Here is a 23,759-nt window from a genome sequence, read left to right as displayed (position 1 = left end):
GTCTTCTGTAAATATACACATATAAAGCAAAAAATTAAAAGCATGACATTGATAACCCTTCCTTGCTCCAAATTTTCTTGTGCTGAAGTGACTATTAGTCACGAAACTCATGGTGTTTGGACCACTAATTTTGATGTGTTTGAAATCAGAACCTTCCCTTATATGTCATAATGAATGAATGCCCAGCAGCCGACGTAATGTGCCGTGTGGAACGTCTGGATGCAATTTCTGAAGACTTTTTCAAGGTTGGTGAGAGGTCCTCTGTTCGATCACAGTGATATCTCCCACAAGTCAACCTTTAGAAATTTAGGACCAATGCATTCCATTTCACATGATCAGCTTCAAAGTCACACCATCCATCACTTATGGGATTCATGATCAGGAAATCAATTACAAATTGCAAATGCATACCACATGTATGTATGGTATACAAGATTTAAGGTAGGAGGGAGGGATAAGCTGGTCTTCCACCTCCGAGAAATGACAAGTGCATCAATTAACTACAATTATACCATCTAGAAACCCACGACTTTGCATCCATTCCTCCAACCACACACACACGAGAGGAGGGAAAAGGACACGGCTCTCTCCCACCTTAAAAGCAGGCCCGAGTGTTTGACGATAGAAGCACAAGCTCTCCTTCTTCTCCACACCATTCACACCATCCCCATCTTTCTATCTCTCAACATGATCACTCACCGACAACTACGACGACGAGAAATCCCCACCGGCAACCGGTTCAGTCTTGCGAAGCCAGTTCCAAGAGGTAGAGATGATCACGATAGCTTCCTAGGTGATATGGAGCATGCTTCGCCGGCAGAAAGAACCACCGGCAAGCTTGGTGGTACTCCTTCACAGCCATTGTGGAAGACCATGGAGTCTCCGATGGCTCGATCGGCTGACAGCTCTCCGATGCACAAGCACCACAACGGTAAGCAAGTAGTTCCGAATCCAGGAGCTCGGGATATTGCCAGGTACAGGCAGGACATGTTGGATATGGTGAGGGAGATGCCGGAGTCTGCTTATGAACTCACGCTGAGGGATATGGTGGAGACTCCGAGGATAGCCCAGACGGTGCAGGAAACGATAGAGAAGAGGAGAGAAGAGGCAAATGATAAAGCTGAGAAGGTGAAGGATCAAAGTAAAGGGAAGAGAAGGCTGTTGAGAAAAGAGAGCATGGAAACTGGGGTGTTCCTTAGAATGTTCGTGCCAATCTCTCTGGGTGGAGGTAGAAGGAAGAGCTCAGGGGGGTCTAATACTTGCGCAAAGGTGTCACCGAGGCCTGTCCTGGCAGAAGCAGAGAAGGGTGGGATTGAAAGGATGAAGGGAGAGTTGTGGAAGAAGAATGATTCCGACGGTAAGGGAAGCAGAAGCAGGTAAAATTTTTGTCTTCAACAAAAAATCTCACGATGATGATTCTTCCTGCTTTTTCATCTGCAAGTACACAAAGATAAAACAATTTTAGACTTGTTCATTGCTTTTATTGGTTTCATTGCAAAATAATTTAATAATTCTGCAAAATTTAAGGGTTACTATTTTACTCATCATCTTTTGAGAATGTAGATGAAAGGAAGACTAATGTTTGGATGTCTGATCTCCTAATTTTAGCTTTGAAAGAAAAAAAACATTCACCTGTGCAAAATTTGTATTCTCCTTTTTGCTCAAAACATTGTGGAATAGCACTGTGTTTGCAGAGTAATCATCTTGCAACAAAAATATATATGACTTTCTACCGAAGGAAAAATGGCAAATATCGATAAACTCACTTGTAAAGCAAGACTAAATGAAGAATATTTTTCAATTTGGATGTCTATAAATAAGAAGATTTCACCATAGTAGGTTGAATGAATAAACTAACCGATTATATATTTACTCATCCTATAGTTCTATAACATATTCTTTCGATGTTGCAGGAAAATGAATGGCTGCTATGATTTCTTCCTTACAAATAAAAGCCGATCCATGTAAATTTGAGGGCAGTCCTGTTATCGGCCCCTGTTTTGAGATGTTTAGTGTTGTATTTAGCTGTTCATTGGCAGATGAGAATGCAACAAGACCTGTACAATGGTTTTGAACTTTGCTTTATCATTTGTATTCAAATCTAGTGTCTGAGAAGTTGAAAATATGGTTTCTTTGAGGCATGTAAATCATGTAAACACAGGATCACCTACATTATAATCTCCATCTATGTTAACAATATTCAAGCCACTGGCTAAGAAAAAGGATCAAGCCTTCCAGTTTATCTCTCATATATTAAGACAAATGATCCACTCAATCACAATATCTGTAGGAAATGTGCTTGTAACATAGCAATGTACTTTGTAGATTTATGCTCTTGACCTGTTTATTGAGAAAATACACAAGTACAGTGCTTCTAAATGGGTGAGTGCCACTTCAGTATCTAATTGCATGCCTGGGATGTATATTTCCAATAGAACCTATTCATGCATCACATTAATACACACAGTGGCATGGATCATACATAGTATGGTTTTGAAACACAAGAGGGAGACAGAGATATAGCATTTCAAGTTAGCTTGATTCTGATAAAGAGTATTAAAGCAAGCGATGAATGCAAGTGTATAAAAGACTAAGAGGAATGAATCTTACTTATGCCAATGACACAGACGGTATCAGGATTTGAATGTGTTGACTAGCTTAACTGGTAAAGACTTTGACAGTTCATCTCAAAGTCCTGGATTCAGATCCAACCTTCGTCGCTTACCCTTTGGCGAAAAAAAAAAACTCAGAAATATGGTAATCAAATAAACAAGATGATGATACTCTGGTATCATAAGGATTGTCTACGAAACAAGTTTCATGAGTACATACTAAGAACGGTGAGCGAGTTGCATATAGGGATTGATTGTTTCTCCCATCTCCGAACCCCGTCTCTCTCTCTTCACCCGAACGCCCTCGGATAGATCAAGAAAAGGAGCAACATAAGATAGATCAAGAAGAGGAAGATAGGGGCCAACCGGCGACATGGTGAGGAGACCATCGTGCTTGTGGAGAATCAGATGCGACGAGTTAGATTCATATACGAGCTTCAGTCGGAGATTGGTCCGTGGCCGGGGTCGTCGTGGTCGATGAGCATGCGGCGGATGGCGATGGCCCCCGGCAAGTGACCGGAGCAAGGTGCTCCCCCTTCCTTTTTTCCGCTAGGGTTGGTCAGTGAGGGTTTGATCTCAAATGATGGTGATCGTCACCATATGGGGAAGAAGAGAGAGGAGGAGAGTAGTTTCATTCCCGCTCTTCTTTCCTCAGATCTCCCTATTCATCCTCCGACCTTTTTCCTCCCGCTTCTGAAATATATATATATATATATATATATATATATATATATATATATATATATATATATATATATATATGTGTGTGTGTGTATGTGTATGTGTATGTGTATGTATGTATGTATGTATGTTATATATATATATATATATATATATATATATATATATATAATAACATTCATCAAAACTATCCTATGCATTAGTCTTATAAAGATTATTTTTTTATTAGTTAATTTCTGAAGACCACATTCTGTAAATTATTCTTACCATCTGACATGATTTCACCATGGTTTGAGACTGATGACCATCGTTTACACATGACAAACATTGTGGCAACCAGAAACGTCACCTCCACTCACATTAATTAATGTAGTACTGGTCCAAAGGAAGAACGCTAATCCAGAGGTCTCAAGACAAACAATGTTGCCATTAGACCAGCCTGTCATCTAAAACAACTGCACAACCAAGGGTGGTGGTTCGAAGTCCTCCTCGGTGATGCCATGGTAGCTTGCATGCAGCAAACAACAATCCACCTGCCTTCCCATGGTCTGTGCTTTAATTTTCCTGCAGCTTCTTCCAGTGTTCATGCAACACAGTCAACAAGACAAGATCTTGCAAGTTTGGAAATCAAAGGACACTTGATGTTTCTGATGCACGTATAATAATTTACATCGATGAAGTCATTTAGTTGCTGGAAGGAGCAGATCCATGAAGAAGAAGAAGAAGAAGTAACAAGCAACATATCTGCACCTCCATGTCGGAGGGGATCACAGTCGACTCGGGTTATGGATTCAAGTGTAAGGTGCAGCCTTAGCAGAGTGGAGTCCTCCTCGACGAGCTATCCCTGTGGGTCAAGAACAGCTTCTTCAGCACCTTGAGGATCAATATCAAGCTCGACCGCCTGCGATGAATCAGGCTGCCGCTCTTGGACTCGCTCAGCACCTGCAAGCAGCGCAACTCTGCCATGCCGTAGTCCGGGACCTCTGCTTCCCTATCCCGTTCGCAGAACGAGCGGCGCAGCTCTTCGTTGAAGTCCTCCCACAGCATGTCCATGCTGTCCTCCAACGCCGCTGCACCGGCGACCTTCGACGCTTCTTCTTCTTCCTCTTCTGCGGAAAAGAAGCTCCTGGGACCATCGCTGGAGATCTTGCGTTCGGCGTCGCTGGAAGGCAGGAACCAAAGAGGAGAGGCAGCAAAGTGGGGGAAGGGGGGGCTGCAGAGGGAGTCTTGGTCGACCGCAATGGTGGGGAAGCTGAACTCATCCATCCTTGTACAACCACTCGATCTCTACTCTTTCAGCTGCCCAAGGTATGGGGTCTGCAGCGAGACGCGAGTAATAAGAGCTCTCGTCTGGCCGGATAGAGTTGCTGTCGAGCTGATCGCTTTCACGGGAGCTGAGACATCTCATCCACCGCCGGAATGAACGGGGCACAATAAGACACACACACACACACAAAGCTACATATCGCGATAGGAGCTTCCCACCTCAAAGTCGCCTTCGTATCATAATGATAAGCTTGGTTTTTGGCGGGACCCGTCGCCACTCCGCCATGAATCCACCAAGAACAAGAGTTGCAGCAGTATTCTGCGTATCGAATTAGCTGGGCAAGTGGAAGCTAAAGCTGATCTGTGTATGGTTGAGCTAAACCTGATGGTCCACCCACAAGTAAAAGTTGGAAGACCAGACAGACCATGGCCTCCTCCTTTGCCTGCGCAGCTGTGCTTTGATGCATCAGCCATGGTTGGCGCTGTACTCATGCTGTCTCGTCTCCTTGGAAAGCAAAACAAAAGGAGGTTGGCAAAGATGGAGAAAGAGACGCGCTTCTTTCTTTGCAACACAGGGATGAGCGTGAAAACAGTGTGGCGTTTTCTATGTATATCTAATCTAATTATTATAATACCATTAAAGATTTCATGTTACCATCATGAATATGGCAGATTGCTTGCAAACTAATCGAGGTGATATAATGTCTTGAAACGTACGAGTTCAGAGGTAGGTAGATGGATTATATCTTTTTCTCTGATACATGTAGATGTTTTTGACATGTATATGTCAAAGTAAAGTAAAGCTGTTAACATAGATAGATAGCTACCACTCCACATGATTAAACATCTTCGATTTCTATATGCAGCATGTCACATGTGATGGAGCTGGGAAATTATGGGATTTGTTAGTTAATTGATAATTAAAATAAATAAAATAAATTTAGATTTTATATATATACTAAAAGTATAAGATATTGAAATTAATTAAAAATTAAAAAAAAAAACATAATAAATATAGACATTTAAGTGCTTGATAACTGCTTAGCTCTTGCTAGCTGTACGGATAAAGTTGTTTCTGTAATGTCAAGTAACCGCCGCTCTCATGCCTTAACAGAAGTGGTTAATCGTGCGGTTATTCCATCTTATCGTACAAATGAACCCATACAGACCGCCTATGCGCCCACCCTCTCTAAGGCTGTAATATGTTTTGCCGTTCGATATATATTAATTTTTAGGACATTATTTTGGAAAAAATAATTATAATAAAACCAAGGAAAAGGTTTATTATTTTTTTATCTAATATAAAAATGCTTGATATTGTTTTTGGGCTCCCAAACGAAACACGCGCGCGCAGTCATCTCTATGCGGACGGGTAGGGAGGAGGAGGGGGTAGGTGAGGGCACCGGGGAGTGACGGTACCCACCTCCGGCTGTTTGTTGAGATCCCATCGGGCGTTGCAACGACGATGACGACGCTACGCGCTTCCTCCAACTCCTACTCCATTTTATCCCGTCGATTGCTCTTGGGATTCACTGTTCGATCGTACACCGATTCCGTCCACTTCGAGCCATTTCTCGCTCTTCGCTGCCGCCTTAGCCTCTGGGGACCGCTGGTCCTGCGGTTTGAGGGGCGGCCACTGGGAGGAGCGGTGGACGCGGCGGGTTAGAACCGGAAGGATGGCGCTTGGGGGGAGCTGGGTGGCGGCGGATTACAGGGGCATGTCCGCCGACAACGTCAAGGGCCTGGTGCTCGCGCTTTCCTCGAGCGCCTTCATCGGCGCCAGTTTCATCATAAAAAAGATGGGTCTTAAGAAGGCTGGCGCGTCCGGTGTTAGAGCAGGTGAGGGAATGTTCGCTTCTTGGTTAGGTTTTCGTCGCTGGCATCACGTTTCTTGAGCACGAGCTCTTGCCGATCCGCTGATGGGTCCATCTTTTTGATGCATCTGTGGTTTTGGGTACCTTTTTGGTGTCTCTAATGACGAAAGGGATTCCTTCTCTTTCGAAGGTGACGAAAAGACACACAGCCTAACCGATTTATATCGATTAGTGTTACAGTATTACCCCCAAAAGTTATCCTAGTAGGGTAATGCCACTCTGCGATGTAGTTTGATATGTAAAGTCCTATTTGCATATTAGATGAGCACATTATCCAGCTCGAGATCTTAATTGGTTTCATCTCAATGCAGGAGTTGGAGGCTATTCTTACCTATACGAGCCACTATGGTGGGCAGGCATGATAACAAGTGAGATTGCTTTGTTCTCTTCATCATTATACAGACCCTTTTCATGTAGCTTCCATTACTCCATGAGCTATTTGTGCTATTATTGTCAGCAGATCTTGTGCTACTCATCATTGATTACTGTTAGCTCCTTTTGAAGTGCATGCCAAGTCATGCTGTGCTGGTCATGCGACCGATAAGGGTTGGTACATGGGCTCACACTAAGCAACTGGTATAATCTTGCTCACATGGACTAGTGTAAATCAGCATGATCATAATCGGTTAATGATTCATTAACCTCAAGATTTGCTTGCTTTTGATCATTGGTATCCTGATGCACTTCAAATTTAGGATTGTACTTTTAATTTCTTTGTTCGGTCTTTGTTGAATGTGTCATAAGATTGTGAGAGTTGAAAACAAGAAATGTCTTTGGTTGTATACATAGAGAAAAAGTCACATTATTTGATATTTTGTGGTCTAATATACTATTCCTCTAGAGGTGCTCATGTAGCCAAACAAGTAAAATTCTGCTTGTGCAGCGCATACTTTATGGAACTTCATTGAAATGCATTTTTGAATGAAATCATCTGGCTGTAAATCATGTGTTAGCATAAGGGAATCTCGAAAGGCATTTTTCCTCGTGTACTTTGGACCAGACTTTTAATTTTCACAAATAGTTAAATGTTCTGCAATGTATCATTCTAAGTTATAATATTTGTGAGATGATGACCAGTGATTCTTGGGGAAGTTGCCAATTTTGCTGCTTATGCATTTGCTCCAGCTATTCTCGTAACTCCTCTTGGTGCAGTAAGCATAATAATCAGGTATTACATTGAGTTGCACATCATACATTAATATGAATTTTCACATGTAATTGTAATGTATTACCTTTCAGCGCCGCACTTGCACATATTATACTACGGGAAAGTCTACATATTTTTGGTGTTCTTGGCTGTGTTCTTTGTGTTGTGGGTTCGACAACAATTGTTCTCCATGCTCCACAAGAGAGGGAGATTGATTCCGTGAAGGAAGTATGGGATCTTGCTACTGAACCAGGTCTTTTGCTGTTTATATATTGTTTATGGGATCGTAATATGGATTTATTTGCAATTTACTTTCCATTTTTTCTTTGTTATGTTCATTCATATTGATTTTAATTTCGGAGTCATTTGTCTAATAATTGCTTGAAGTGTTACTGAGCCTCATTTACATTTTTGTCGCAGCTTTTCTCTGCTATGCAACTATTGTGATTGCAGCTATTTTGGTGCTCACATTCTTCTATATCCCTCAGTATGGACAGACACATGTAATGTTCTATGTTGGTGTCTGTTCCCTAGTTGGCTCTCTATCGGTATCTACTTGCCCCTACATTAGATTCCACATTCTCTCAGTTTTGTTGAGCTTTAATGGTTTTGACTAACATAATATCTCAAATTGCACAGGTCATGGGTGTCAAAGCTCTTGGGATTGCTCTGAAATTGACATTTTCAGGAATAAATCAATTGATATATCCACAAACTTGGGCTTTTACCATTGCCGTGCTTATTTGTGTGGTTACACAAATGAACTATCTAAATAAGGTACTGAGACTGTGTGTTTTTTTATGGAGTATTTCCACTTCTATCAAAATCTTTACTATAATATGTTAGGTATTATATGTTGTGTTAGAACTTAGAACTCTATTTATCCGATGCTGCATGATTCCAACATGTTGGAGATACAATTTCATATGTCATCTTCATGCCCTTGCCAAAGTAAACCCATGATGTGCAGTGTAGACGAAGTTTGACAAGAAGGAAGCAATTAAACAGTGGCACGGATGTTGCAGTATATATTTTGATTAAACAGTTTGATGTTAATCAGTTCATGGACTTAAATTTAGTTGGTTCAACTTTTGTTATTTTGGACCTTGTTCTGGAGGTTATGAGCTCAAATTCTAATAGGCATGCAAGTTGACATCCATGATAAGGGCTTTTCATCTTTTGTTTGCTTGAAGGTGATTCCTAGCTGTGAATGGAGGAAATGATGTAGTGGTTGAAGTTCTACTTGTGCAAGTGCCCTCATTCTGCATTCTTCTCTCACCCTTCTATTCACCTTCCTATTTACAGGAAACAGTTTCTTTTCTTTTTCATCCTGTTGATTCAACTATCAAATGCTTGAATCTGGTAAGATGAGAGTTTTCTAGCTATATATCATGATATGGCTAGTTTTGCATTTTGGAGATTGGGATTCTGGTGTTTGAAAAGCTATTAGTATAGTGAAGCTTTTCATCATGATGTCACCAATGAGAACAGACAACAATTAACTAGGAACTAGTTAGAACATGGACATAAAAATTTATTGATTTCTAGACCTACACGGAGATTTGCTAAAATTAAATAGGGAATAATTTAGTGGTGAGTTCTATTGTAGACTGTGGCATATTATGACTGGGATTGACACGTAATACCAAGGAGCCAAATTAGCTGTTCCATAATATATTATGATTATTGTAAAATGTTGTCTAATCAAGTACATAGTGGCAAAACAAAGTGATTCTGTGGATTGTTTGTCACCTGTCCAAAATATATGCAAAAGTTTGCAATTTATATTTTTCGTTTGCAATTTGTCTGGGTTCTTTTGGTATGATGTTTCTCAATAAGGTAGATGACTCTTGTTGTTTTACTTTGTCCACCTGTATCTTGCTACATGTTTCATGAGTGTGACATATGTCTCCATCATAATAGTATGCTTATGAAACAAAGTGATCCATTATCTATTGTGTATTCTGTTTCAAAATAATGTGTTAGGAAACTTGTTTAGAGCACATACTTTAGAGGATATAAACTAATCCTTGTGACATGGATCAAGATACTCACTTTGGCTGCTTCATACCAAAATCAGATCGTGCATATATAAAACAATTTCAACAAATGAGTAGTTGCATAGGCTGGATTTTGGCATAAATGGACTTCTCGTTACCAGACTTGTGGATCATTAACCATTTAATTGTCTTTTACTGTAGGCACTTGATACGTTTAATACTGCAGTTGTATCGCCAGTTTACTACGTAATGTTTACATCACTTACCATTTTGGCCAGCGTGATCATGTTCAAGGTAATGCTTGTTCGCTCTTTCACTTCATCGTGTCATTATAAGAATAATAGTGGATGCCACAATCCAGTTTGCTACACATACTCCTGCTTTGGTTTCTTTCATTTGGGCTTTCCATTAGCTTTCTTCATCTTACTTTAGATTTGTCTGAATCATGTTTAAAACTGACAGTATATGTACATCTGCATAATTTCTTTAGTTTCTTGACTTTCTTGGCAACCAAAGTCATAATTTTGATAATACAATAGGATGGATTGTAACACCTGATTTAGTATCGATTAAAATTTAGATGACTTAAAAGAGGTTGATAGGTGTACTACTAGTAATTTGGGTTTAAGTATTTTGAGCCAGTGATTCAAGCTCGATGAAGTTAATAAACCAGTTATCTCATCATCAGGTCTTGACAAATGATACTAGACTTGACCTAGTATTAGAATACAGTGAGAGACTCGAGTATCTTCTCGGGTCGAGTCATGACAAATGATCGGATCAATTAATAAATCAGTTATCTCATGTCTGAGGCATGACAAATGATATCTGACTTGATCTAGTACTAAGATATGGTGAAAGATTCAAATAAGAAAAAACTAATCATGAACCAGGCTAGAGGTCACATCACGACAAATGATATCATAGCCCACATAATATTGGAACATGATCGATTGAAGATAACAAAATCGGGTTTATCGATTGTCCTCAAATAATAAATTTTGAGATACCTTTGTGCGTGAAGTTACTAGTCGTGTAAGACTTGTAAGAATAATATGATTGTTAGGAACCATGCAGGGGTTTGGTATCAGTGATGATTATATTAATTGTTATAGTGATTGTATATATTTAGTTATAAAATATCATAGTTCCATGATCATATAATTCTACTTACAGGATTGGGATCGGCAAGATTCCACGCAGATTGTCACGGAGTTGTGTGGTTTCGTGATAATTATTTCTGGAACATTTCTGCTTCACAAGACAAAAGACATGGCTGATGGTGGTACGTTGTGTTTTTTTTTGTTTTTGATGGAGAACGTCGTAGTTCATGCACCATACTGTTTGTAGAGCTAAATAAAATTGATCTCGCCGTGTAGGTCTTGCACCACGACTACCTAAGCATGCCGACGAGAATGGATTCACGTACGAAGGAATTCCTCTCAAGTGTCAGGAATCATCGAGGTCACCTTGATGGATTTGCACGGTTTGTTTCTTCCATGAATGAGGTGAAGTGGGCAGTGGGAACACCTCAAACGTCTCCTTGTGTTCGCCGGAGATCCTCCATTCACTTACCAGATGCTTCTTTTGATGCACTACCGGAGGAATCGCTCTTGCCCCCTCGTAGATGATGATATTATATGCGTCTGTACAGCGGTTATACCCTATTTTGTACTAGCTTCGACCACCAGAGAATTCACCATTTTTTTTTTCTTTTTATCTCCTTTAGCTCTAGCAAACCCATCAAGGGTTCAGGACACCAGTCATTGCATCCGTGTTCATAATACCATTACACTGATTATTTGGAAGACGAATCCCATGCAAAGAAATCTGTTTTGCCTACTTGCAATGTTCAACTCCCTGTATATATATATATATATATATATAGGGCCTATGGATTTTACGCCAAACTAAACTCCAATTCTACCTGCAGAAGTTTTAGAATCTCGAATAATGACTTGTCTAATCGAGGAAGAATGATGTATGTGCATCTGGGCGCCTATAGGATGGTGAGGAATTAGTAACGCCTACTGTGTGTGATTCCACGTGACAAGGCTTCACGTGGTCGCCACATCGTGTGACGGGGTTCTTTAATATTCGTGAAGTCAACGATGCAGCGTTGAATCTTGCTTGACGTCACGCAATGCTGTAATCTCAGCCGCCATATATATAAAAAAATAGCCTCGACGTCTCCCCGCCCTTTCCTCTCCTTCTCAGCCCTCGTTTTACGGGAGCACCGTTGAATGATTCCAATATCCGAGATCCCTCCAACCTTGGCTCGCCTCCTCTCCTCCCCAGGAAGGAAGCCCATCTCACCTCCCTTGTGCCGATCCCCTTTTTCCTCCGCCATCTTCCACCGATCATCTCCTGCAACCAAACCCGGAGCATCCGAAGGGAGGAGGACGACGACGAACGCTGCCTTGAGAACGAGGAGCGATGCACGTGTGATCAGAGTGCACTCACGGCAGCCTTCGCCTAGCACCGATGATGCCGCCCGACGATGGAAGAGCCCGTAACGCCTGCATATGGTTCGTCTCCTGTTTCTTCTTCCTCATCCTTCTCGTCGGGGGGTCGCTCCTCGTGGTCTACATCGTCCTGCCGGAATCACAAGACACGTTCTGGTTCCCCATCGCCGGCTTCGTCCTCGTCGGCATCCCTTGGCTCTTCTGGATCACCACCTGCATCTACCGATCCGTCATGGCTCCCAAGTACGACATCGAGAGGCCGCCCGTGAGGGCTGCCGCCGTCGCCCCGGCCGCTGCTGGTGCGGCCGCAGCCAGTGATTCGCCTGTCAATTCTCCCAGCGGCGGAGGCGGCGCCGCCGATGCTACGCCAGGCGCGGCGCCAAGGGGACGAGACGTAGATGGCGACGCGCGCGATGACTCCTCTCTCAATTCCCACGAGAGCGAGGAGCCGCTGGCTTCCTCCATGTCTTGAGCTCGATGGAGGTGGCCGCGCCGCTGCACCAGTTTTGCGAGCAAGAAGTTAGTCCCTTAGCGCATGTATCTGTTGTTGCCTGATGCGGTGAAATCTCCATGAGACGAGGTAACGATACACTGCAGAATGCTGGTAGATCACCATGAGCTCTTCTTTGCTCATCGAACCCCCGAAGAGGTGTTGCCTACATCTGAACTGGTAGCTGAGACTTGCCATCTTTCCTAAAATAGCAGCTACCTTGAAGAACGCCATCAATGGCAGATACTTGAGACTCCACGAGGAGTGCATTGTCATACAGAGAACTCGGCCATAATTAATCGAGGACTTATTACCGATCGGCATGATCTTCTTCGTTACAAGTTTAAAAGCACACACCTTCTTTGTAGTGGAAAGGGGAGACTTAATCGGCATGTTTGTTGGCTTCCTTGTTTACTGGCAAATGAGTACATTTAACTGCTAATAGCTCCTCTATGGTAGGAAAAATAATGATAATTATTTACAATTTAAAGGGATATAGATTACATGAAGTGTTAGTGTTACATATCGTCGTCAACTTCACGTGAAAACATTGATTTGATCACCGAGGCACAATTGTTCTTTTCCTACTTATGATGTCAAATTATCATCATCATTGCACGCCACTCACTCTCGATTCGATTCGATTAGATTCGACTCGACTTGATTTGACTCGACCGTACCCATTAGGTCAGACTGGTTCAAACCAAATGTGTCACGATTTGGACCGGCCGCCACCACCCGAGTTGACCATGGAAAAGCCATGTCGCCGGGGCCAAATTCTCCCACCACCTCCCCTTTTATAGATCCTCTCGTCCATAAAGCAAGCCATCGACAGCAACAGCTGTGGCGGAGACGCGCTCACGAGGGTGCCACCGGACCTGCAACTTTCGCTCCGGTCCTCCTTCCTCTCCCATCCATCAATTCTCCTCCTATCAAAGGGACATCAAATCTATTCTCATAGCTTCTCCTCTGTTCCAATCCAACCATGTAAGACTTTTGGTAGGCATCGCGTCTCTCAGTCTTCTTCTCTTCCTCCACTTCATTGACCAACCCACGTTTTTTGTGCACTACTCTACTCATTATTCATCCATATTTTGCTTCTTTCATTTATATATATCTATATAGTTTTTTACTTGTGATCTTGTGTGGTACATTGTATCAGTCTATATAGGCATATACATTTGATGTCATTTCCACAACAATTCCAAGATAGATTATTAATAGATTTCATATATTGAATTTAAAACTAGTAATTAAATTGAAACAGATAAGCCATTGTTGTCTCAATTCGTATGTTCCTCAAGTGAAGAACTACTACCAACAACAGTATTAACAGCAACACCTGCACAAGAGTGGGCAGCTTCTGATGCCCTAATCACTATTGCATCTCTTCTTCTTCTTCTTCTAGATTTGATGTGGCCAGTTTCAGTAACTGGTCTTGAAGGGCCGGTAGACCTTGAGGTCGGTGACGATTCCGGCGACGGATCCGATGACAGCTGCTACGGTGATCACGAGACAAGCTGAGCTTAGCATCTGCAGGCACACCCACCTCGTGCTCCACCTGGGGATCCTTTTCTGGACGATGTACATCTCCACCGGGAAGTAGACTGTTAATGGCCAGAAGCCGAGCGCGCCGAGCAGGCCGACCACGTCGTTGAAAAAGGGTAGCAGCATGGATATGACGGTGGTCAGCACCACGAAGGCGGAGCGCCACACCAGGCGGAAGAGGCTGAGTTTGTAGCGCTTGGTCGGGGTGAGGGGTACGGCGATCTCCTTGGCGATGAAGGTGGCGTCCGGCCACGTCTTGAGGGCCCACTTCTCGATGAAGGCGAAGAGCGGCTGGGAGAAGACCTGGTAGGCGCCGACGAGGTGGACGACGATGGCGGCGTTGGCGATGTCGAGGAGCCAGTAGGGGTTGTAGAAGCCGAAGCCGGTGAGGAGGTTGCCGGGCGCTTTGTCCCCGAACGCGGCGTAGCCCATGCAGCCGCAGAGCATGTAGAAAAGGGTAGTGACGATGATGCTCAGCAGCGAAGCCTTCTTCATCACCTTCGCCTCGGACGGCGGTGGGGATTTGATGGTGTCCTGAAGGAACAGCCACGTCGTTTGCCATGCTTCAGTACCGAGTCAATCTAACAAACACCTCAAGCTTGTCAGATGGCGGCCATCTTTACCTGGATCTCTATGAGGACGAGGGAGAAGGAGTAGGCGAAGGCAATGTCGCCGAAAGCTTGGAGGCTGCGCCAAATCTTTTGTGTTGGGGAGATGACGCCAATGCTGATTCCGGTGAGGCTGCCTTTGAAACCTTTGTTGTCTGTTCGGCAACCGTAGAAAAGCATAGCAGAGAAGGAAAGATCAGAACGCAGTGCGCAGAAGATAGACGAGACCAGAGTTGGTCATAGAAGCACACATACCGATCGCTTGGACGATGCCGAGGGCGAGGCCAATGGACGAGTACGTGAAGGACATGACCGCGGCGACGATGGAGAGCCACCATATCTGATCGAAGTCGGGGATCTGCGACAAGAAGATCTCCACGACACCGAACATGATCATGTAAGGATTGCTGGAGGTATGGCATGGGTTCTTGTGCCCCTTCTCGTGGAAGCAATTCGACCTCCTGACCGCCCTGTTTCACGGAACGAAGCCCAAACCATCAGTTGGAATGATGACAAACCGAAGGTTTCCTACCAAAAGAAGAACAGAGTTCGTCTCCTTCTGCGCTCCACTCACATCATGCTGATGGAAGCAGCGATGGTGTAGCCAACAGCGACGCCGAAGAGGTTGGCGTACTGGATGCATCCGCAGAGCTTGACCTTTAGCCCACCTGTTGTTGAAGACGGGAGGAGAAGGTCAAGGTTTAGTCCACCCCTGGCGTAAAAATGTCACCTTGGCGTGAGGAGGTGGCCGTACTCACCGAGGTAGGCATGGACCGCGTCCATGTAGTTGTAGTTGCGCTTCCCGGTGTCCGGGTCGCCGGAGCGGTAGCAGTCGGCAAGGAGAGTCGAGGTGTAGTACGTGACGAAGGAGAAAAGGAGCATGACCACGGGGCCGGCGACCCAGCCGAGCTGCGCGATGGCCCAGGCCAGCGACAGCACGCCGGACCCGATCACCGCCGTGACGATGTGCGCGCTCGCCGTCCAAAAGGTCCCTGCAACCAAAATCCCAACCTCCCTTCTTTAAGACGAAGAAAACACGAATCTGGAGCGAACAAGAACAAGGTTTGATCTTTACCACTCCTCTTAAGCCGTCCATCGTCGTCGTAGCACTTGCCGAGTCCCTGGAGCTGATTCCCATGGCTGAGCTCAACCGAGACCTCCATGGGAGTAAAAGTTGGTCGTTGGTTGTACTTAGCGGCGCCGTTCTCGCCCATCTTACGCCCAAAAACAGAGAGAACAGAGCAAAGATGAGATCTTTTTGCTTCACCACGCAAAGAGCAGCAGAAAGAGAGACAGAAACAGAATCTGCAGCACACAGTGAGCTCTTCTACTCCACAAAAAAAGGACAACTCTAAGCTACGAAGAACTCGGTGAAGAAGGCAGAGCGACGTTGAGCTTTATATAGCGGTGGGGCGAAGCGAGAGAGCTAAAAGCGAAGGCAGTACAGGACACTGTGCCGAATGCACGGCCTGACGCCGAGGTCAACGGTGCCGCCGCCCTGGAACAACCCACTACCGCTCTCCTCTGTTTCAGAACGCCGTCTCTTTACCTGAGCACCCCTCAATGAGCCCACACTACTGTGTCTAATCTATTCTGGCCACCGCTTCTGGCGTTGAACCTCTCCGTACTCCCTTCTTTCCCATTACCAATGATGCATTCGTGGGAGAGCACAAAACGAGAGGCACAGATTGAACGTAGGAAAGGGAGTGGAGAACAGAGAGTCCTTTACCTTCTGCATTCGGCTCCTCCACCGAGTTCACCCTGCTTCTTCGACCTCTCTGGGAGGTGCAAGATAATTAATGGAGGAGGAAAGCAAAGGGGGGGGGAAGGAGTAGCGATGGAGAGCAGCTCTTTGTCTGCTTCGAATGAGAGGTTAAGGTGTGGGTTTGGCGTATATATAGGCGACGACAGTGAGAATTAATCTCCTCGTAGGCTTCCACGTGGCTTCTTAGTCATCTTTATTGGTTGGGTTGTTGACTTTGGACGACACATTATTTACTACCGTTCGGTACGATACGTGTCGTATCTATGGATCCAATAACTTATCGGATGTTTGATATTGGATCCAATAATAAAAATATTTAATTATTTTATGCTAATATTTTCATTTGAAATAAAAATATGAAACTCGTGTATCAAATAAACAATGATAATTTTTATGTAATATATAAAGTCATACATCAATCACATATATGATATCCGTAATTCTTAAATCGTACTCCCCTAAATATGGATGGACGAAGAAGTATAATTTATCATATCTCAAAACAACCCTCAATCAATTTAAAATATAATTAAAATGATCTAATTGATGAAAATAGATCAACTAAGATTTAATTAAATCAATCTCTAATTCTTATTGAACCGATCCAAAAATATCATGATCTATTTGAATTTAATCGAGTTAATTTAGATAAAAGAGACATGAATAGATCAAATTGATATGAAAACTTTTTAATATTTAATTTAAATATAAAATTATAAAAAAATTAAATAAATAAATAAACAAATTTAATCAACATAGAAATTTAAAAATAAATAAAAATATCAAATTAAATATAACATAAAGTTAATTTAGACATATGAAAACTACAGAAATATATTTTTTTAGAAAAGATAAAAAAATTCTACCTTTCCAATCTCTCAATTTAATTTTAAATATAAGATAATAAGGAGATGAACCCTCTTGAAAAAAAAAAGTAAGATAATAATTTATTTGTTTTCCACACAAAAAAATAGAATATTTATTTTCTTAAATTAATATTAGAGAAATAAATTAATTAAACATTCTAGATTATTACAAATTATTAAGCCAATTTGAATTGTTTCCTTAATACTATTACATAAAAAAGAATAAATAATCCAAATAAAGTAAAACATTAATTGCTGTAACTTTGATTAATGAAAATACGAGAAAAAAAATCTGCAGGGATTACGATTTCAGTGAGTCGCTGTTTATCCTTTTCATGCATTGGTCAAAAGTTGGAGGCATCTTCGCAACGTAATGACACATAAAAGAGTTTCGCACTCCATGGTTCCTTGTGGCACTATGAAAGAACGAAAGCAAAAGTAGGAAAAAGGCATCACAAACGAAGGAGTGTCATCTTTTCTATCTTCTTCAATCATCAGATGCATGATTGATTCCATGGAGGTGCTGCAAAGGCGTTAATGGAATCCATTATCACTCCCTCCTTTGTCTCCCAAAGAATTAGGAAGCTTTCAGTGCGTTTAATTGTATGCTCGGTTGACCAAAGAAAAGAGCTGCGAGGTTATCTTTTTTTCTCCTTTAATTCTAATTTTCCTCATGCCTCTCGGGTTTCATATTATATTAGAAATCGATAAATAAATTTGATATCATTATATAGTAAACTAAACCATATATATATATATATATATATATATATATATATATATATATATATATATATTTATTTATGCCTAAATAGTCGCTCTCAATCTTATTGTTATTACCATAAATTGTGTCCTTAACGACGAATTCGGTGGAACCAATAACGCGGAGTCATTACGTGCCATTTCAAAGCGAAGCCGCATGCGCGTCGACCTGCGTCACGTACTCCGTGTTGCAATTCGCCGACGGTGGGGCCCATGCGGGGCCCGCGAGGTGGGCCGCGGCCGTCAGGGCAGGTGAGGTAGGCACGCACGCACGCGTCTGTAGACGGGGTGAGCGTAGAATTCCGCATTTGTTGATGGTTCATCTGTTGCCCGCAAGAAGTCGTCGTCGTCGTCGTCGTTGTGACCGCGAGGGCAACGGCGGAGGCGAGACCGGTGAGTCAGGGCCCGACGGACATCGCAAGCGCGGGACCCGCAAGTTGCAGGTCTCGGTCTCGTTTCGACGTTGGGGTGGGGTTCGCCTCTGGCTGCCCATCGGGACGGCGAGAGTCGAGAACGGAGGCCGAGGCAGTCAAAGGTGCAAAGAGGAGCACGTCTCGTTTCGACGTCGCCGTCGCCGCGAACTCTTCCTACCCGCGGGTTAGTATGCGATTAGCTGAAGTATATGCTCATCCGATCATGCAGAGCATAAAATAGTGGCATCAGTCAAAAAGGTCCTCCGATTACATGCCTCATCACTGAAAGAAGGAATCACGGACCACTGTTTCTATGGGACAGTAGACATCAATCATTTGGAGCATCAGTCGGAACGCATCCACCTTCTTTCTCTGGTCCATACCATACCATACGACACAAAGCTTTTCCTGGTCTTCCAAAAGGCAAAGCCATTGACGTTTAGCATCTGTACCTGAAATCATGTGCCATGGGAATCATTATCCTGATCGATTCCTCCTCCAGATGTCAATGCCATGCGTCGGCTTCAGCTCAACGAAGACCAACCGCTGCTCGTGTAGGAGAAGACAAATGTGTAGTTGTCAAACAAGTTGCCGGATGAAGCACGTCGGTGTTTCTTCAAGATCAATCTTTGAATGTCGCGGATATCTTTTACCGATTTGATGTGGTATTTCTGAGGGTTTTTTATTCTTGTTCTTCAAAAGAAGCATGCAGCAGTATCTGCACGCAACGCACGAGAGAGGGGCAGTGAAAGTCCAAAAGGTACAAAAAGTTTGGATCCTTGTCGGAAGACTTTGGATTACCGTAAATCTTAGCTTGAATCATGAAGAGGCTGTGATTAGGCTGCCATGGACCTGTGTTTAATGAAGAGTTAGCAGTTGTTGTTGAAGGTTGGTGATGGAAGAAGGAATCATGAACCAGCGTTGCTTTCACATCTGCAATCTCTGCCGAGAAAGCAGGAGTTGGAAAGATCGGTGCAGCTTTTACGTACGAGAAAGGAATGGTATGTTCAATTAGGTTTTAGCAGTCTTTAAACTCGTCCATGCATGCAATCTTATACTCAAGTGTAAGCAACAGCAGATCAAATTCCAATGGTGTGATGGACCGAAGCGATAAGGTTAAACTAAAAGGGGAAGAATACTACAGGAAGCAGCTGTTGCAGGTTCCCCTCTCAGTCATGTGGTAAGATGATGCTGTTGATGGTATCCAAGCAAGGAATAATAAGCTTGTGTCTGCATTATTTGCTCATCATCGAAGCACAAACAACATGCCAATAGAATAGCTTCAGATTTGGATAAGAATGCATAACTCACTATGTTCCCGATTGCCATCCACATAAAATTCTAATCTGATCACTACAGGAGCCGCCAAGTTGTGATGGATGATGACCTAACAAGTGGCAATCAACTTAAGCCAATATCTAAGGGGTTCTTTCAGTGTTTTTTTCTTCCAATAAAAAGAAAAGAAAAGAAACTAAAACATGTGTAGTTGAGCTTCAAAGAAGGTTTCGTTCATCCGTATGTAATCTCAACATGAAAATAAGTAACTTTAAATCAGAACATTTGCTTCATCATTGCTTCCTTCCATCGGAGAACAAAGATGGATTCAAGAGAAGACGGGCAAAAAGCAAAGTTTCGGGTGCTGCGTGTCGTACCGAGCGAAGAGAAGGTTTCATATAAGAAAATCTCTTTACTCTGTTTAGGGAAATCCTCTATTATGTTATCACGAACCACCGAAAGTGGAGTATTGGGGGAACATATTGATCTCTCTTATCGTGTCTCTCGTGTGCGTGCATGCAGACACTATTCAAAGCTTTGTTGGCGGTCGCCCCTCCACGGATGTTACATTGTTGCAGTCGTCATCGGACGCGTTATTTCCCTCTCTCTCTTCTCTGAGTTATTTATTTAGATTTTTTTTTTCAAAAAATACCCTCATTTCCTGAATTTATAAATTATATATATATATATATATATATATATATATATATATATATATATATATATATATATACTTATGAACATATCTATAAGGTGAATTAATTAAATTATAGTATTTTTACCATGCGTTACAATGGTTTCAGCAATCTCAAAAAATATTATAATATAGTAAAAAAAACTATTTTATGCAACATTATAGAGTTTTATAATATTGTTAAAAATAAAAATATTATGTTGTAGTATTTTCAAGTATTATTGAAAACACCATAACATAGTGTAAAAGTACTATAAAAATAACTTTTTATAAAATTTATAAAAAAAATTATTATCTTATAATTTTTTATATTATGTTATAGTATTTTTTTAGTATTACTAAAAATATTATAACATAATATAAAAATATTATAATCGGACTGATTCACCATATAAATCGATCCGTAGAGAAAGAAGGAAAAGAAAGGGTTTTCTTTTTCTTTCAGAAATCCACCCTATTTCTTTCAGTATCCTAATAAACAAGATGGGCTTATTGGGCCGGACCCTAAAAAGTCCACTAATGAACAAGATGGGTTTATTGCTCTTGTCAAAGCCCAGGTTCTCGGCCATTGCTTCCGTCACCTTCTCGGCCGGCTTCCGCAGCTCTTCCCTTCTCTCCCTCGTGGTCTCCCGGCAAGTTATTGTAGGGAGCATATCGTCGTCGATCCATCGGCAGAAACAGAGAGGACACGACTTTAATTAGCAGCTAATTGGTAGGTCACTCGAACACTGGAGGATTAGACGGCCATTGGTTGCCATCCTGGAGGACGAAGACATCCTCCCAGTTCACGTCATCCAAGCGCTTAGCATCGCCTTCTTCTTCTTCTTCCTCCGCCAGTTTGTTCAGCATCTGCACAGGTTTGGATCGCTTGAAGCCCTCTGCTCTCAACTTGTAGATGAAGAGAATTGACTCTCACGTACCAATCAGAGGAAGCAAAGAGGAACCAACCAAATCTTTCCGGTCAACCTTTCTCACATTAGCGCGGTTTGACTTGTAAGAAGAACATTAATTGCATTAAAAAGGTAGATATTGCCATCGAGACTAAGGGTTGACCGTCTTCGAAGACGAACCATGCATGAGGTTTCCAGGATTGCAAATCTAACCTGCATCGCTTTTGGCAGTAGATTAAGAACTTAAAGCTGGAGATCGACTTGAATTCACGGGTTCTAAGCTCGAAATCAACGACTCAAAAGAGCACCATCATCAACAGGAGAAGAAACAGAGTCGAAATTGCTCCATGTACAGAGCGACTCACAGACTCGACAACAGAGAACGCGATCTACCACTGCGTTCAAACAAGCATCTCTTGCAAGCAAACACACATCTACACACCATACTACTTAGCAGCTTCCATCCTCCTTGGATTGCTCATAACAGCCTACAAGTACGTGCAGATACGATGCTGAGCTTATATGGTCGCACTGCAGTTTCACATGGCTGCCGCCACTGCCTCAAACCTTGGCTGCTTGGGGAGGAACTTCTGCTTCACGTACACGTCCATGTAGTCGCCGAAGACGAACTTGGGGTACGACGCAGGAACCCTGTCGGACTGGGCTGAGAGGAGCTTCGTCGCCGGAGCAATGGTAGCCTTGAGGGAGGGGTTGTAGAAGGAGGCGATGGAGCGGCGGTTGCCGTCGGGGGTGGCGAGCACGCGGTGCCACACGCTCTTGTACCGGCCGTTGCTCAGCACCTCGATCTGGTCCCCGGTGTTGATCACGATGGAGTTCTTCACGGGCTGGACGTCGATCCACTGGCCGTCTTTGAGGATCTGGAGGCCGCCGACCTCGTCGTCCTGGAAGAGGAGGATGACGCCGCCGGCGTCGGTGTGGGCCCGGAGACCGTCGACGAGGTCAGGGCGTGGGCATGGAGGGTAGTGGCTCACCTTCGTCCCGAAGAAGGGCTGGTGCTTGCCGTTTGCAGAGAACGCTTTCCTTATGCAACCATTCTCCAGGCCCAGGTTCTCGTCCATCACTTCCATTACCTTCTCCGCTAGCTTCTTCAGCTCGTCCCTGAACTCCTTCATCGTCTCCCTGCAAGTTAGCCAAGATATATCAATGCGCAGAGAAGAGGCAGTGTTGCTCTGTTCGATTCCTCGACTACTTACTTGAACTCCGGTGGGTTCGACGGCCATGGCATGCCATCTTGGAGGACGAACACATCCTCCCAATCCACATCACTCAGCCGCTTACCAACCCCTCCCTCGGTTTCTCCATCCACAAGCTCGTTCAACGACCGGACGGGGTTGGACTCCCTGAAGCTTTTCTCTCGCAGTCTGTAGCACTCGGAACAGACCTTCTTCACACGCTCGAGGAGCTCCTCTGCAATCCCATGGTTCGCCAGCTGCAGACACGAAGGATTGACGATAACGCATCCATAAAAGAAATCAGGGTTACGGTTCTTAGACTGCAACCGCTAGCCTACCTGAAAGAATCCCCACTCTTCACAGCCATTAGCGATCTGGGCCAAAGCTTCAGCCCTCTGCTCGCCATCCAACTTGGAGAAATCAATGACCGGAATCATCCTGCCTCGATCTACAGAAGACTCAGTAACTTTCCTCTGCATTGGATGCGAGGATTGGGAAGCCCCTGCGGCCTTTTATAATGCAAACTTCTCGGATGTCAACTCTTAGCTTAATCCAATGAAGGCTAAACGGATTAAAGAAACCAGTCATCATTGTGGCCGGTGTTGAGAACAAGAAGGCAGAGAGAACTTGAAGTTCTCATGCTTTCGCACTCTTGACTTGGTAAAAAAGGATTTTAAGGAGTCGGCTGGGAGACGATGAGGATGGGTGCATTGAACCCTACTGTTGCTCTCATGCACGCCACATTCTCCTCCACCACCACCACCACCACCAAGACTCATAAAAGCAGAGACACTTGGATCATTCCGGTTGTCATGCATAACATGCTCCTCTGTCTCACAGATGAGCAGCACCATCGACACCCCCCCGCATCTGCGGATGTGAACAGGTGCTTGTTGTTGCCGCAGAAAGCAATCTGAAACCTGCCCGCTGCTCTCAGCATCATAGTTTATGATCATTCACAGGGACTCGACGTTGATAGATTCGATGGTCATGCTGGGACTTTCCTGGGCATCACTCTGCCGACTTCCTAAATCCAAATGATAATACTCCAAAGCCCACGTTGACTTGCTCCACATGGACTGCGACATGCTCCTCCTGACTCTGACTTCCGCAGTAACAGTATCCCTTGATCTTGGCCATGGTCCAAGGGTCAAATATGGAAGAAGAAGAAGAAGAAGAAGAAGAAGAAGAAGAAGAAGAAGAAGAAGAA

General features: G+C 43.4%; 6 protein-coding genes across 6 annotated transcripts; 3 read left to right on the top strand and 3 right to left on the bottom strand.

Moving 5' to 3' along the window:
- The first annotated feature begins 687 nt into the window (after nucleotides 1-687).
- LOC135651227 (uncharacterized) lies at nucleotides 688-2,356 on the top strand. The gene is made up of 2 exons (XM_065171154.1): nucleotides 688-1,376; nucleotides 1,914-2,356. The coding sequence occupies exons 1-2, from the start codon at nucleotides 688-690 to the stop codon at nucleotides 1,966-1,968; spliced, it is 744 nt and encodes a 247-aa protein (XP_065027226.1). The 3' UTR covers nucleotides 1,969-2,356.
- Nucleotides 2,357-3,912: 1,556 nt separating this feature from the next.
- Nucleotides 3,913-4,850, bottom strand: LOC135650412 (uncharacterized). The gene has a single exon (XM_065169718.1). It carries the CDS (start codon nucleotides 4,557-4,559, stop codon nucleotides 4,104-4,106), a length of 456 nt encoding a protein of 151 aa, XP_065025790.1. The 5' UTR covers nucleotides 4,560-4,850; the 3' UTR covers nucleotides 3,913-4,103.
- Nucleotides 4,851-6,048: 1,198 nt separating this feature from the next.
- On the top strand, nucleotides 6,049-11,383 carry LOC103968397 (probable magnesium transporter NIPA4). Its single transcript, XM_009381589.3, has 9 exons — nucleotides 6,049-6,398; nucleotides 6,745-6,801; nucleotides 7,511-7,601; nucleotides 7,673-7,833; nucleotides 8,001-8,128; nucleotides 8,220-8,357; nucleotides 9,782-9,874; nucleotides 10,757-10,865; nucleotides 10,960-11,383. The coding sequence occupies exons 1-9, from the start codon at nucleotides 6,236-6,238 to the stop codon at nucleotides 11,052-11,054; spliced, it is 1,035 nt and encodes a 344-aa protein (XP_009379864.3). The 5' UTR covers nucleotides 6,049-6,235; the 3' UTR covers nucleotides 11,055-11,383.
- Nucleotides 11,384-11,870: 487 nt separating this feature from the next.
- On the top strand, nucleotides 11,871-12,685 carry LOC135651104 (uncharacterized). Its single transcript, XM_065170899.1, has one exon. It carries the CDS (start codon nucleotides 12,065-12,067, stop codon nucleotides 12,515-12,517), a length of 453 nt encoding a protein of 150 aa, XP_065026971.1. The 5' UTR covers nucleotides 11,871-12,064; the 3' UTR covers nucleotides 12,518-12,685.
- Nucleotides 12,686-13,747: 1,062 nt separating this feature from the next.
- LOC103968396 (amino acid permease 4) lies at nucleotides 13,748-16,556 on the bottom strand. The gene is made up of 7 exons (XM_009381588.3): nucleotides 16,421-16,556; nucleotides 15,767-15,905; nucleotides 15,450-15,683; nucleotides 15,266-15,359; nucleotides 14,947-15,161; nucleotides 14,707-14,846; nucleotides 13,748-14,617 (listed from the first exon to the last, which is right to left on the bottom strand). Exons 1-7 carry the CDS (start codon nucleotides 16,427-16,429, stop codon nucleotides 13,961-13,963), a joined length of 1,488 nt encoding a protein of 495 aa, XP_009379863.2. The 5' UTR covers nucleotides 16,430-16,556; the 3' UTR covers nucleotides 13,748-13,960.
- Nucleotides 16,557-21,591: 5,035 nt separating this feature from the next.
- LOC135651617 (1-aminocyclopropane-1-carboxylate oxidase-like) lies at nucleotides 21,592-23,185 on the bottom strand. The gene is made up of 3 exons (XM_065171832.1): nucleotides 22,888-23,185; nucleotides 22,571-22,806; nucleotides 21,592-22,496 (listed from the first exon to the last, which is right to left on the bottom strand). Exons 1-3 carry the CDS (start codon nucleotides 23,026-23,028, stop codon nucleotides 21,896-21,898), a joined length of 978 nt encoding a protein of 325 aa, XP_065027904.1. The 5' UTR covers nucleotides 23,029-23,185; the 3' UTR covers nucleotides 21,592-21,895.
- Nucleotides 23,186-23,759: the final 574 nt, after the last annotated feature.

Source organism: Musa acuminata, chromosome BXJ3-10 (assembly GCF_036884655.1).
Source record: "Musa acuminata AAA Group cultivar baxijiao chromosome BXJ3-10, Cavendish_Baxijiao_AAA, whole genome shotgun sequence".
Classification (NCBI taxonomy): Eukaryota; Viridiplantae; Streptophyta; class Magnoliopsida; order Zingiberales; family Musaceae; genus Musa; species Musa acuminata.
The sequence above is the reverse complement of the archived record's forward strand: the minus strand, read 5'-3'. Positions and strand labels throughout refer to the sequence as shown.